Source organism: Micropterus salmoides, unplaced genomic scaffold (assembly GCF_014851395.1).
Source record: "Micropterus salmoides isolate LMB-PRFRI ecotype aquatic unplaced genomic scaffold, ASM1485139v1 Ms_hic_scaffold_9, whole genome shotgun sequence".
NCBI lineage: Eukaryota > Metazoa > Chordata > Actinopteri > Centrarchiformes > Centrarchidae > Micropterus > Micropterus salmoides.
Genome location: NW_024044681.1, coordinates 8475027 through 8490808, shown reverse-complemented (window position 1 = coordinate 8490808; position 15782 = coordinate 8475027). Strand labels below are relative to the sequence as shown.

The window sequence follows — 15782 nt, the reverse complement described above, 5'->3', positions numbered from 1 at the left end:
GCATTTTTATCGGCTAAATTCTCTGCCAAAATCCATTTCCGATTATGAAATATGCCCCATCGGATCAATAATTATTGAGCAACCCTGTGTCACAATTTGTCATGTGTGCTGGCAGGAACAGGTTTTAGGCCCAAACGCAGGACACAGAGGCAGAGTAGGTACAGTTTCTGGGTATTTATTTAAGCCCACAGAACTTACAGCAGAGTCCAAACAAAGGTTGTCCGCAGAGCAGCAAAAACACAGTCATAAACAAATGATCCAGGGGAAGACAGAACAAAGGATAATCCAACAAACTTGGTAGCAGAGGCAGGCAAGCAAGCAAGACACACGGCAGTGGATGAACACACAACAAACCAACAACAGCTAAACAGAAGTCACACACATTTAAACACTGGCTAACGAGGAGGGCGGGACAGGTGGTACTAATAATGACAGCAGACAGACGCAGACGGGCAGGGTGGTGAACTGACAGGAACACAGACAGATACCAAACAGGCCCAAACTAACAGAGCTACCAACAAGCCCGCAGACAAATACCAACAGAAATATGAAAACATAAACAGATATACAGGGTACAAAAGACCAAGGACATAAGACAAGAATCCAACAGGAAACCGACAAGCAGGCAGAGGAATACTGGAGGGAACAGACGGAACACTTGACATGGAGACATGGGTCAAAATAACCAACACAGACAGAACACATGTAACAAAATCCCAGATAAGAAACTAAGACAATAACAGGAACCCACGTAAACAGACAAACACCGACCAACTATAACACAGGGATCATAACAGACAAAACCTAAAAGAGAACACAGAACTAGAACACAGAGTACTGAGCAGGCTAAACCAAAATGATGCAGAGAAAGAACTAGAAGCAAATACTACGACATGAACTAAGGGACAGGACTGGGAACAAAGACATGGAACCAAAACCGACTAAATAGCAGATACTGAACAGACAAAACAATAACTCAGAGAAACTCAAAACACAACAACTATACACTATAACTGATACTGGACACAGGACAGAACCCAACGCAATAAGACAGATACTAAACAGACTATAAATAACATGACTGACTGAAAACAACCAACTGACCAAAACAGAACAGACACGCCCACAGTGTGACACCCTGTCAGAAAAGGGATCTGAAAGGAATTTGCCAATTAATGCTAGGAGATTAATCAGTTGAGCTGTCAGCTGATGTGGCTTGCTTAAGATGGCTGCTATCAGCTGATATGCTGGGATTGTGAGCTGAGCTTGACTTCGTTGCTTGCCTGAACTAACGATATGCTTGATTTGAACACACCTAATTGGAACAAATGGAACACTTGTATAACATTAACCTTGTTAACCTTGCTAACTTGCTTTTTAAATTGTTAGTAACACAACAATTGCCAATTTGCATGTTAAAAGTTACATTAATAATCTGTAACATTTTAGTGACTATACAAGATCATATACTGTGTAACTAAAACTATTTGTAATGGCTAGTTTCTCAGTTCTGCTGTTAAGCTTAATTATTTGAAATCAACATCCTAAAGATATTGTTTTCCAAACTGAAGCTCAATATACACTCATGTGTGATTAATAAGTGTGAATGCCTCAGGAAGAGGGCCGGGATGAGAGCTACACTAACCCAGCTTGAGAGAGCGAGAGATGCGTCGTCCAACTTTGATTATTCAGATACTGAGATAGTATTTTGCTAGCGAGCAAGCCAGGTAAGGTTAGCCAACCACGGTGCATGGATCCTGCGTCGGCTTCCCCGCAACACCAGCTGACAAAAGAAACCTACAAACAGCAAACCAGCCAATCTTCCAGCAAGATCAGCCCTGACACCAGCGTCTTTTTTCAGTTCATTCCAATGAGAGTGTCGCGTTTTTATGAGGTAGTTAAAACACCAGGAGCGTGACGAGGCGAACAAGAACCAGGTCCTTCTGCAAAATGTCGTCATTCTCAAGGTCATCTCAATGACTAACGTAACAGAGCAACGACACATACACTAACACCCCTACTGTGAAATTGAACCCCTCCTCTTTTGGGTGATAGACTAACTCGCAAACAGTCTCACTTTTTCAATTATCCATTTTCCATTAAGGACCTATGTTCAGTTCTGTTTCCCAGCATGACGCCATCCCATATGGAACCATTTAACAACAACAACCCTTATGACCCACGTTACATCTAAGTCAAGCTGTTTACACAGTATTTGGAAAAGAAATGCGTGTCTGCCAGTGCGTAACATAAACAGGCGGCCTTTGTGTTTATTACAGCACGCTGTGACACTTGGAATAATAATAATGGAGAGAGGGTGTGGAGTAATATAACTGGATAATTGGACATGCAGGTTTGCATTGTGTTTGGCATTCCAATAACAACAACTTAAAAATCTATAAAAATCTATATTTTTAATTAATTCTTATTAATTAAAATGTATTAATTAATGAGAAAAAGAGAAAAGAAAAAGAAATCACACTTAAAGGATGAAAGTACTTACAGAATGCCATCTATTGAAATAAAGCACATTTTTTTCTCTTAGTTTAGTTCATTTCAATGCACTTTATTGTAATTTATTGTTATCTTCAAGTTCTTTGAAATCTGGTATTAAAAAATGAAATTTCTCAAAATATTGCTCTCTTATGCTTCTATATTTATCACATTTCAGGAGAAAATGTGTCTCTGTCTACACCTCACAATGCTCACAGACTATTTTCTTATGGTAACCAGGACTTTTTAGGTCTCCCTTTTTCAGTTGCAAGGGTGTAGTTTTTTGTTTCTTCCTCCCAATGTCCCAAATAAGTATTTTTGCTTTGAGTGATCATTTGGTTTACTCTAATTGGTGTTTGTAAAGCAGTGCTGGCTTGAGAAAAGTCTGTGTGTGACATGTCGCGGGATTTGTCAGTCTCAGGACTAGCTGGCATAAGGGACACTTTTCCAGGTTCAGCTCTTGGGTTTTAAGAGCCTTGAATTTGAGGGTCTTGGGGACTGAGGTGCAACAGAAAGTTTAGTGCTCTGTTTGGGGGATCTATTATCAGTGGAAATCAGCCTAATTCTGCCCTGCACGCATTTGTAGGAGACTTTCTTTGAATGTTCAGGATGTTTCTGCAGAATTCTGCACGTATGGTCTCAATGGGATGCTTCCCCCATCTGTTGTAGTTCTGATGACCAAGTGGACCTCAATCAGCTTAATAACACTGTCAAATATTTTACACCAGATTTTCATTGGGATACTTATAGAATTTCTGTTTAATTGCATAGAGAGTTCTACGAGCTTATTCCTGTAAAATTCATGCAAAACGCCTATTCAAGGCATATCCAAAGTAAATTGAATGTAGTTTTTAAACCATTTGGAGTATATGCCTGGTTTTGGGCTTCTCTGAAAGATGGGTTAGTGTCTAACCCAAAACTCAGAACGATTGTAAGTGCTACTGGAATTGATTAATATAAGTTTAAACACACTAAAACTAATATATTTTTCATTTCCTCTTGAAAATGTTTGCTAACAAATGCATGCAGACAACTATAGCTGGGACTTATTAGCTGGAAAACACTGTAGGGCAACAGGATTAAGCCTTACCTAGTCCTAGTTTAAATGTCATACCAATACCATGAAAAATGGCATATTTTTTGTAAAACAGCACCGCCCCTTGGCGGCAGGCGTCTGCTGCTGCATCACTTCATATTAGCCGGAATATCGATGCAGATGTGTTTTTTTGCTGGTAGATCATGAACTTCCTACTTTAAGCTGGATATCGTTATTTTCGGAATTTTATTGGCTACACGATAAAAGTCATGTAACCACAGTCACATAACTGTTCAAGATGGCAGCACCCTGTGATGTGCAGTTACTTCAGAAGTAACAAAGTGACAATAATTAAGCTAAACTAAAGTGATACTGTTAAAGTATTTGAGAATAAGACAACAAAACAATCAAAATGCCACCGAAGAAAGTCAGCAACGCGGTGGAGGAGGAGTTGGAGGAGATTCGAAAATCTTTAAACTTCATGTCGGATGAGTTGAGCAAAGTTGTTAAACAACAAGCTATGCTACTTGATCTGATGGACGAAGTTAAACAATTGAAGAACCTTGTTAAAGAGAAGGACAAGAAAATTGATGGATTGGAGAGAAGGATTGATGATCTGGAACAATTTACAAGAATGGAGGACTTAATAATAAATGGACTACTAACAACACACCAAACGTATGCCAGTACTGTTGCCAGAGATAAAGGCGGTGAAGACGCCCTGCCAGAGGAACTTCAAATGCTGGAAAAACAAGTAATAAAGTAAGAATATGAATATTCAGAGTGATAATGTTGTGGCCTGCCATACCCTTCCTCGAAGGAATAGCGGAGCAAAGCCTGTTATAGTTGTTCGGTTTGTGAATCGGAAATATAAAACAGAGTTACTGAGACAAGCTAAGAAGTTGAAGGGTACAGGAGTGTATCTGAATGAACATCTTACCAAGAAGAATGCCGACATTGTGAGATGCGCACGCATTCTGAGGAAACAGAATAAGATCCAAGCTACATGGACATGGAACTGTAAAGTGATGATACGGCTAAATGGAACACCTGAAGAAGCTAAAGTACTCACAAGAACTCAAAGAATTGGACCAGTACAGATAAGTGAGAATGTTAAAATTAAGATTAGTAATGAGGAAATAGAAAGAGTATATGAATATAAATTCTTAGGTGTTATAATAGATCACAAATTATGCTGGAAATCACATAAATAATCTAAAAACAAAAATGTCTAAATCCATTGCAATACTAAATAGAATAAAACATATTGAATGAAAAATCATTATATATATTGTATTGTTCGCTCATAGTTCCATACATTACTTATTGTGTGGAGGTGTGGGGTCATACATATAAAACTTATACAAATTCAATATATATGCTACAAGAGAAAGCATTACGGATTGTAAAACGGGCTGACTATTATGAACCAACAAATATATTATTTATTAATTTACGAGCTTTAAAATTTGTTGATTTAGTTGACCTTTATACTGCCCAGGTCATGTATAAAGTCTATAAGAATTTAGTTCCGAGGCTGTTCGAAATTAGAGAAAGTCAGTACAAATTAAGAGGAATGTATATGTTTAAAAAAGTAAGAGCAAGAACTAATATAAAAAATAGATAAGGGTAAACCTATGGAATAATTGTGACAAGGAATTAAAATTGTGTACTTCACTCTGTAATTTTAAGAAAATGTTTAAAAACAAGGTGATAAATAATTATACGATTAATTTGTGTACGCTTTATGTCAAATATTGAAATAATATCTCAGATGTGTACGACGTATGTGTACGTTTTTTATGTAACTGTACGTTTATTTAGAATGGATTAAATCCAGAGAGAAAAGTGACGCTGATTAGAAAATTATGTAAAAAGGGTAGGCACAATAAGCATAGGCTTCAGTCTACACCTTTTTTCGGTTGTTATGCATGTGTATATATTGTTTTATTTTCATTGTTTTCTTTTTTTTTTTTTTTTTATTATTATGTGTGAGGACCGAAATAAATTTTGTTGATTGATTGAAATGCCAGTCATCGGCACAATTGCTTGCAAATGGCTCGGCCTACCCACGAAAAATAACAGGGGCTGGCTTTCCTTACAGCGCGGGCTCTCGTTGGCTATTGTAGGCTGTGTAACGGACATGTGAGCTCACATTGGGTCGGATTTGGTGTCACTCAGCGGCTAATTTGAATACAAGCTATCGTAGTTGTTTACATTCAAATCTCTTTTATTATGGTTATAATGACATACGAGCCACGTCTGCCGGAAAATATAAAACGATACTGCATCAGTCCCTGGGGATTAATTGATTGAATAATGTGTTTTAGACCAAATATTTTTACTGGACCTTTTGACAACATAACAAAACCAGTTTTGTTGGAATATAATTAATCGGTGGATTATTATGAGACTTCATAGGCCCGTCAATTTTGAATGTACCCGCTATGGTGATCTGATGGCCCGTGGGGGGGCTGTTGGAATGTTAAGAGGTTAATGCATTCAAGTTACCCGATGCTGTGATTTGAAGGCCCAGGTAGGTGAAGTTCATTGTGTGGTCTAGGGTGGTTTTACCTACCAAAAGATTTCTGTTTTCGTGGCATTTTGTTTTTTTCTGAAATATCATGATCTGAGTTTTTGGGGGGTTTACTGCCAGGGCCCAATTTTAACAGTATTGTTCCAGGAGGTCTCTTTTGTGGGGGGACAACAGCACCAGGTTGTCTGCATAAAACAGAAACTTCTGAGACTTCAAACTCCCTCTGTAGTTATTCGGGTCAGATTTATCTCCATTCTTATGGATGGGAGATATAACACCTTGACTCCAAGTGCCAGGAAAACAGCCACATTTTAAAACAGTGGTAAATAATTAGAGCACTGCCATCTGCCGTTTAGGAGTGCATGCTGTCAGTGCCACCTACTTTTTGAGTTTCTGAGTTTAGTTTTTGCCAGAAGTGTGACTTTCCTTGTTTGACTGTGGAGAGGTGACTGGCAAAGTTCCCTTCTAAACACACTATGATTTCCCCGGAGTTTTGCCCCTGGCATACAGTGTTCAGTTTTAATAAAGGCACTAAGATTTCATTGTATCCTGAGGGAAAGTGAGAAATCATGTTCCAGTGACACCATGTTTCTGTCAGTATAAGATTATCAACATTTTCTTTAGATTCAGGATTTGTACTCTTCAAGCCAAAGGTCTTGAATGTTCCAGCAGCTAATATAAAGTGAACATATTTAACACTCAAAAGGGACTTTTCAGTTTGTTTATATATATATATGTATGTATATGTCCCAGTCTCTCAATTCAATTCAAATTAGCTGTATTGGCATGAATGTGTAACAACAATATTGCCAAAGCATCATACATACTACACAACAATCAACCCCATACATTTCATTAAACAAGTAATTAAAGCGTATGTGTGTTTGTGTTAAAATAAATAAATAAATAAATGAAACAGTAACGTGGGTGTGTGTATTAATACACAAAAAATTAAAAAAAAAATTTATTGATTAAAATATAATAATTTTAAAAAGAAATCAGTAACAAATGTAAAAACAAAAAAATTACTAAAATATCAAAATAATAATAATTTGAAAATCTGTACAATTATTTATCAATCTGAGGTTCCACTGGTTGTCCTCACTTCATGGCATGAGGAGACATATTTTGCAGCAATTACTTCACAGTTTCTGTGTGTCTGATATGAATTTGATTTTGGGGTATATTTGGGAAATGTTGGCAAAGTGTTTTTGCCTTAGTGTTTTATATTTAAGGCATAAGGTTAGAAAGTGCAGCTCTGTCTCTACCTGTCCCCTGTCACACTGAGAGCAGAGTCTCTCCTTTTGTGGTAGCCAACTCTGTCTGTGGTGATCCTTTTCATGGCCAGGCTGTGTTCACTCATTCTGTATGTTGTCAACATTTTTCTTAGTTTAGGACATTTTATTGTGCTCAGGTAATTTGCCAGTGTGAATTCTCTTTTTAGGGTCAGATAACACTGTAATTTACTTTATGTTTTGGTCGTTTCTTTCCCGTATTCAATATATTTTTCTTTCTGCTCGCTGATTATTTGGTTTGGTCTGCTTGAGTTGGTGGTGCTGTCCTGAGGCTGTTGGGGACTTGTTATTGCAGAGAGCCTCAGGACCAGCTGGCTGAGGGGACTCTTCTCTGGTTTCAGCTCCTGGTATGTTAGGGCTTTGTGATGGTATGTCTGGGGGTTAACTGATTTTAAGTGATTGTAAAATTTAAGTGATCTTTTCTGTATTTTTAGTAAGAGGGGGTATTGGCCGAGCTCTGCTCTGCACAGGTTATTTAGTGTTTTTCTCTGAACCTGCAGGATGCTCTTACAGAACTCAGTATGGAAAGATTCTATGATTGTTTTGTCCCATTTGTCAAATTCATTATTATGTTTTGGCCCCCAGATTTTGCTACGATATAGAATTATTGGTTCTAGTACAAATTGGAAATTTTTAAGCCAGATTTCAATTGGAATATATATTTTAATGTTTAATCTTTTTATTGCATAGGAAGCTCTCCTTGCTTTGTCCCTCAGATCTTTCACAGCCATGTTGAAGTTCCCTGTGTATGTAATGTTGAGGCCAGGGTAAGTGTAGTTTTTTGTGTGTTGTAATTTAGTGGTGTCTAAATAGAAATTGCGTGTAACCTGATTTCTGTATTGTTTCTGAAAGATCATTATCTTAGTCTTTGCTGTGTTTACTGTCAAGGCCCAGGTCTGACAGAATCTCTGAAGGAGGTTAAGGTGCTGCTGCAAACCTTCTTTAGTAGGTGAAAGCAACACTAAGTCATCTGCATACAGCAGACCTCTTATCTCTGTGTCGTTCAGGATGAGGCAAGGTGCTGTGGAACTCTCTAATTGGTTTGCTAATTCATTAATATATAGATTGAAGAGAATTGGACTGAGATTGCATCCCTGCCTCACTCCTGGCCCTGGGAGAAGAACGCTGTTTGTTTGTTTCAAATCTTTATGGCACATTCACTTTTTGTATTCATGTTCTTTATCAAATTATATGTATTTCCTCCAATGCCACTTTCAAGTAGCCTATAGAAAAGGCCCTCGTGCCAGATGGAATCAAAGGCTTTTTGGAAGTCAACAAAACAGGCATATATCTTTCTTTTTTTAAATGTTTAATTCTTGATCAATTAGAGTCTGGATGGTAAATATATAGTCCGTTGTGCGGCAATTTGGAAAAAAAACAACTTGGCATTTATGCAGAATATTGTGGTTATCAACAAAGTTGACAAGTCGTTTATTAATGATGTTGCAGAATATTTTTCCCAGGTTACTGGATACACATATTCCTCTTTAGTTATTTGGGTCGTATTTATCTCCGGATTTATGAATTGGGGTTATTAAACCTTTGTTCCAGATGTCTGGAAAAGTTCCAGTAGCTAGAATAGTATTGAATAGTTTTAGCATAGCCAATCTGATTTTATGGTCTGAGTATTTGATCATTTCATTGAGGATTCCATCAATACCACAAGCCTTCTTTTCTTTCAGGGACTGGATGACTTCTGTTAATTCTTGTTCTGTTACAGGGTAATCTAGAGGGTTTTGGTTGTTTTTTTTATCACCACCTCTAGAGTTTTCCATTTCGTGAATATCTTGTACTGATCATCGTTTTTTATAATATTACTGTATAAATCACTAGTGAAGTGATTAATCCAAGTATTTCCATCTTGGATCGCCAATTCATCCTGCTGGGTTTTGTTTTGGTTGTTCTTAGTTTTTAGGGTGTACTTGTATTGTTTCAGAGTGGCCTCTCTCTCTCATGCACAGACTCACACTCATGACCGCCGTTATCGCTCCACTATTCCCCCTCTCATGTATTTGCCAGAATTTCTCAGGCATTAATCCTTCCTCTGCTGTTCTGCTTCTGTCTATCAAATGTCGGTAGCTTGTGAAATGACAGCCTGCCAATCAGCATACGTCTAAACAATCAGTGTAATGTGACTGTATGCCCTACTGAAACTACCATGGAAATGTTTTTAACTATGAGCAATGGAGCAGGAGCTGTAACATCAGAGTGACCCCGTGTCAGCACACTGGAAACTCTTTTTGAGTAACAGGGCATAGTGCGCGCACACACCCACACACAAACACACAGTACATGCTTTTTTTTTTTTAATGGATAGCCACTTACTACCTCCTTTACCACTGTTGATAAGGGACACACGATACACACAATACATAAACACAAATAAACAAACACAACTCTATCAATCAACCATCTATGTGCCTCTGTGTCTCTTAGACCGAATCGCCCAGAACAGGAAGACTATCGTGTGTCCAATGATCGATGTGATCGACCACGACAACTTTGGCTATGACACGCAGGCGGGGGACGCCATGCGAGGGGCGTTTGACTGGGAAATGTACTACAAACGGATACCCATCCCTCCAGAGCTGCAGAAGGACGACCCCAGTGAACCCTTTGAGTGAGTGACAGCACACTTCATATTGTCTATCATTGCTCTGTTGCATCAAAACTAAATAAAGATAGAAGATACACTTTGAACAGTTGACAGACATTTTCCCATGAAGTTAAGATTCCCATTTATGCCTTCTCTTTTCAATGTCAACTTAAATTTTTTTTTCTTAAACTGAGAGATGACTGACTTATCATCATAATAGCAGTATTTGTTTTTTGGATGGAAGAAAATGACTGAAGTTGAGTTTAAAGATTAATTTTCATACTCTTACATCAGGCCTGCTGATCGGTTTACGGTTCTGTCAGATAAAGCCACACATGGACTTGATGTTTCTGTTGTTTCCTTGTTAAAATGCCATTAATCAGAATAAGAGAAATTACATCTCCTCTCTCAGGCCAGAACCACTGTTCGTGGAGGTAACACTACCTTATAACATACACCAACTATGTCACATAGTGTTGTATCAGTTATCGCATGTCAGTTGACATCCGGAGCACAGATTGGACAAAGTGGTCTAGGTACAGTACCCAAGATCTGGAAAGTAATGGTGACAAAATTGTTGCTTTTCTTGTGAGTTGATGTATAATAATCACCACAATCACCATCTTAGTTTAACATTTATCGAGCTAACATTTGTAATTAGCGCTAAACACAGTATACTACACAATACACACAGTTAATCACAGTATTGGACAAATTACAATTTTGACCTGACAATTCTTCCTGAGTGGGACATTAATGTGTGTACCAAATTTTATGGTACTCCATTGGATGGTTGTTCAGATATTTTACACAAACCCAAAAATGTCAACCTGATGGTGAAGCTGGAGGAACAGTAAGGGACTCAAAGTCATTTTAATCAGGAGAGACCTAATTGAAAAGGGGATTAAAGAGTAATTAAATTAAGCTGTTTGTCATAGTGCACAATAGGAAAGTGGAAGAAAGTCCTCAGTCAGTTGATTGAGTTGGGGAGAGAGAGAGAGACACTGCACAACGGACCATATATTTACCCTCCAGAAAGGTATATGCCTGTTTTGTTGACTTTCAAAAAGCCTTTGATTCCATCTGGCACGAATGCCTTTTCTATAGGCTACTTGAAAGTGGCATTGGAGGAAAAACATATGATTTGATTAAGAACTTGTATACAAAAAGTGAATGTGCCATAAAGATTTGAAACAAACAGACAAAAAGCGTTCGTCTCCCAGGGCCGGGGAGTGAGGCAGGGATGCAATCTCAGTCCAATTCTCTTCAATCTATATATCAATGAATTAACGAACCAATTAGAGTGTTCCACAGCACCTGGCCTTATACTGAACGACGCAGAGATCAGAGGTCTGCTGTATGCAGATGACTTAGTGTTGCTTTCACCTACTAAAGAAGGTTTGCAGCAGCACCTTAAGCTCCTGCAAAGACTAAGATAATGATCTTTCAGAAACAATACAGAAATCAGGTTTCACACAATTTCTATTTAGACACCACTAAATTACAACACACAAAAAACTACACTTACCTTGGCCTCAACATTACATACACAGGAATCCACAACATGGCTGTGAAAGATCTGAGGGACAAAGCAAGGAGAGCTTTCTATGCAATAAAAAGAAACATTATATACTATATTCCAATTGAAATCTGGATAATTCTATATGGCAGCGAAATTTGGGGGCCAAAACTAAATAATGAATTTGAGAAATGGGACAAAACAATCATAGAATCTTTCCATACTGAGTTCTGTAAGAGCATCCTGCAGGTTCAGAGAAAAACACCAAATAACCTGTGCAGAGCAGAGCTCGGCCAATAATCCTCTTACTAAAAATACAGAAAAGATCAATTAAATTTTACAATCCCTTGAAATCAGTTAACCCCCAGACATACCATCACAAAGCCCTAACATACCAGGAGCTGAAACCAGAGAAGAGTCCCCTCAGCCAGCTGGTCCTGAGGCTCTCTGCAATAACAAGTCCCCAACAGCCTGAGGACAGCAACACCAGCTCAAGCAGACCAAACCAAATAATCAGCGAGCAGAAAGAAAAATATATTGAATTCTGGAAAGAAACGACCAAAACACAAAGTAAATTACAGCGTTATCTGACCCTAAAAAGAGAATTCACACTGGCCACAATCGCCACAGACAGAGCTGGCTACCACAAGAGGAGAGACTCTGCTCCCAGTGTGACAGGGGACAGGTAGAGACAGAGCTGCACTTTCAAACCTCATGCCTTAAATATAAAACATTAAGACAAAAACACTTTGCAAACATTTCCCAAATATACCCCAAATTCGAATTCATATCAAACACACAGAAACTCCCCATGATTACTTTATGCTTTAATTACTTTAATGAAATGTATGGGGTTGATTGTTTTTATGTAGTTTGTATGATGCTTTGGCAATATTGTTGTTATACATTCATGCCAATAAAGCTAAATACAGTAAGCAGGAAGATGGTATTAATTCCCTTCATTGGGATTAATTGAAGCCATCTTGATGTAACCCATCCGCTGTCACGTAACATACTTATTTCAACCCAAAACACAATCTTTTCCTAAAACTAACAAAGTAGTTTTGGTGCTTAAACCGAACCAAAACCATGATCTTTTCCTAAATCTAAAGGTGTTTCATAAGGACGCTGAAGGGTACCTTGTGCGTCAAATAACACTTTGTCAGGCTTACTCAAAGCGTTTGGTATTTGGCGCCTTGAGATAACATTTTTTTTTCCCCAGTTTGATGTGGAAGACTTTGACTGGTCTGCCCAGTGCCCTGACAGGAACCCCACCCAACACCATTGGGATGAACTGGAACACTGACAGCAAGCCATGCGTTATAGCCCAACATCAGAGGCCGAACTCACAATGCTCTTGTAACTGAACAACCATATAGGTCGTTCATCCACACAAAATTATGACTCATGTTTATGTTGTGGTAGCGACCTCTAGTGGCTGTACAAGGCAAGCACATGACAATTGACAACATGACAGTTCTGTATTATAAATAGTCATGTGAAAGAAGACTGATTTGAGACAGATATCTTTTAGTGTAAGTAGCGTAAGCTATGTTAGCTTACTAGTATTAGCATTAGCAAAAGCTAGCTAGCTAACTATGTTAATCTTAAGGCGCTGGCAGCCCCCCGTTGCCCCTAACCCTACGTCCTTGAGACCAATCTGCCAAGCAGCTGGGGTTTACCTCCTCTGTGTCATTACGGTCTCCATGTGTTGATGACATTGCCGTTTTGGGTGGCATGGACAAATGCACTTGTAGGATACGCTCATATGAGTCATATTAGGAGGTTGGTTAAAACTACCTAAGTTGTCGTTCAGGTTGGAGGACTTGGGAGGAAATCCCTGCAGCCATGTTCCAAAATCTGATGGAAAGTCCTCACAGAAGAGTATAGGGTTGTTAATCAGCAGATTAGTTTCCATTGTTTTGGAATGAAATGGTAAACATCCAGATACGGGTGTAATTGATTGGCCATGTAGTGAACATTGTTATTATTAGCAGATATAGCAGTATTGTCATTGAGAAAATAAATAGGAAATTCGTTCTTTTACCATGCAGCAAAGAAAGCCATCCGTCTATCACACATGGATGTTGTGTAGTGGTTAGACTCAGTAGATAGCATAACCCATAGAGGGTACCATAAACATTGATGTTTTCATCAACCCAAATAGTTTTTACTTACATTAGAAATAAGAACATGCACTGTAAAACAAGATGGATGAGTGTTAAATTAAAAAAACAACAGTTTGGTCAGATTGATGCAGATGTGTTTAAAGACATTTAAAAAAGAGTGTGGGAGAGAATTACAGAGCATTTTGTAATCATTGTTAGATTAATTTCATCCTTTTCACCCTTGAAGAAGGAAAACTGCAGGAACCTGGCTGTTATCACCACGGGACTTATATCTGTGCTCACTGCTCATGAGGCGTGGGAAACCCGGAGTGTTTCTCTCTCTGCGGACAATACAGTAGCCGCCCTGTTTCCTTTAATTGATCTTCCTCAGGGATGACTTTGGCAAGAGCAGACTACCTGCTGGCTGCCTGCCTTCTACCAGATAAAAAGTTCATAACTATGACAGCCTAGTGGACCTGCAAGTGTATATTTTAATATTTTTGCACTGAAGAGGACCGCATTGCTTTTGGGGTCTCAAATGAGAAAATCCAACTGAGTTTTGAGTGATTTCTATGATCAGTATTATATTAATCGTGCAAAAGTAAGGCGTGTGGTGGAGAGAGTTGGGTTCCTCACAAGAAATCAAACATACTGCACCTGCTGCCCCAGTTTTTCTGCCTCAGGTGTGCTGCAGCTACAATCAAGTACAGCAGCAATACAACAGCTAACAAGCCCTGCACTCAGCAGCACAGAGCTTGTCACAGCAGACAGAAGTCACAGTGCTCTGTAGTAGGTTAATTGGTTCTGCACTGTTCAGAGCATCTTCATTATCTGGTGAAAAATACTGCCACCATAAATACATGATCTCTGACTGTCTGTGTCTCTGTGTATTGTCTTATTCTGAATCTTGCTTTTTGCCACTGGGGTTTTTAATTCTGTAGGCTTAAAAAACATGTCTCTGAAAAGTTGTTTGCTCCCTCATGGTTGACAGCAGTTGCAGTCAATTTGGATTCACAGCAGTTACAGAGGATTCAGACGGAGACCCAGAATACCAACAAACAACATATATAAATTCATAGAAACCTCAAATCACTTCTGCATCAAAATCCACTTATCCAGTCTCGACCCATATGTTCAGTTTGTTTTAGAGGTGTCCCAGACTAAGAATGTACATGGTCAAATCAGAATTGTCAAGTCTAGCCTACAGTCAAATCGTGTGTGTGAGTAAGAGAGAAGCTGCAGAGCTGCAGTCTCTATTCATTAGTCACTGTAACTTACACATTTACATTTTACACAGTTTACATTTACAGCTAAACTGAGGCTTATTGTTGACCCTTTTCTCTCTGCTCTGCATTCCTGCCATTCATTGGTCTTGTGCGGAGTTGTGCATGCCCGCCAAGAATTGCATGCACCTCGCTGGCCTTTTCCAAGTACTGTTTAAAAACTATATAATAGTGGGCATCAGTGCGCCCAATTTTGGATTCATTTACATGCTTTAAAAATATTAATTAAAAGCTTCTTCTTCTTTACAACATTGTATGCTGATATTTATATCATAATAGGCTGTTCAGGTCCATTTTAGATAATGTTTTTTGTAATATAAGTCAAAAAGGTAAACTAAAGCATCTATAATATGGAAATGTTGACCTTCTGAAAAGATAAAAAGTTCTGAAAAAGGTTTAATTTATGCACTCAATAGTTAATCGGGGTTCCTTTTCCATGAATTAAAGCATCAGTGCTGCGTGACACAGAGGAAATCATCCTGTGGCACTGCTGAGGTGTTATGGAAGGCCAGGTTGCTTTGATAGTGGCCTTCAGCTCGTCTGTATTGTTGGTCTGATGTCTCTCATTTTCCTCTTGACAATACCCAATTGATTCTTTATGGGGTTCAGGTCAGGCGAGTTGGCTGGCCAATGAAGCACAGTAATACCATGGTCAGCAAACCAGTTACTCGAGGTGTTGGAACTGTGGGCAAGTGCCAAGTTAGGCTGGAAAAGGAAATCAGCATCTCCATAAAGCTTGTCAGCAGATGGAAGCATGAAGTTCTCTAAAATCTCCTGGTAGATGCTGCATTGACTCTTGACTGGAGAAAACAAAGTGGACCAACACCAGCAGACAACAGCCTACTTAGATTCTGAGCCACTCCACTCAATCTCAAACTCTGGGACCTGGATTTCCAAATCGAATGCAACATTTACT

The 15782-nt window shown here is 38.7% G+C and overlaps 1 protein-coding gene across 1 annotated transcript in view; it reads left to right on the top strand.

Annotated features, from left to right (window-relative positions):
* The window catches only part of LOC119895160 (polypeptide N-acetylgalactosaminyltransferase 10-like), an 82808-nt gene that overhangs the window by 42629 nt on the left and 24397 nt on the right, over positions 1–15782 (top strand). Inside the window, exon 6 of the mRNA XM_038708062.1 lies at positions 9797–9980. Coding sequence (XP_038563990.1) covers positions 9797–9980 — 184 coding nt within the window. The remainder of the gene's footprint in view (positions 1–9796; positions 9981–15782) is intronic.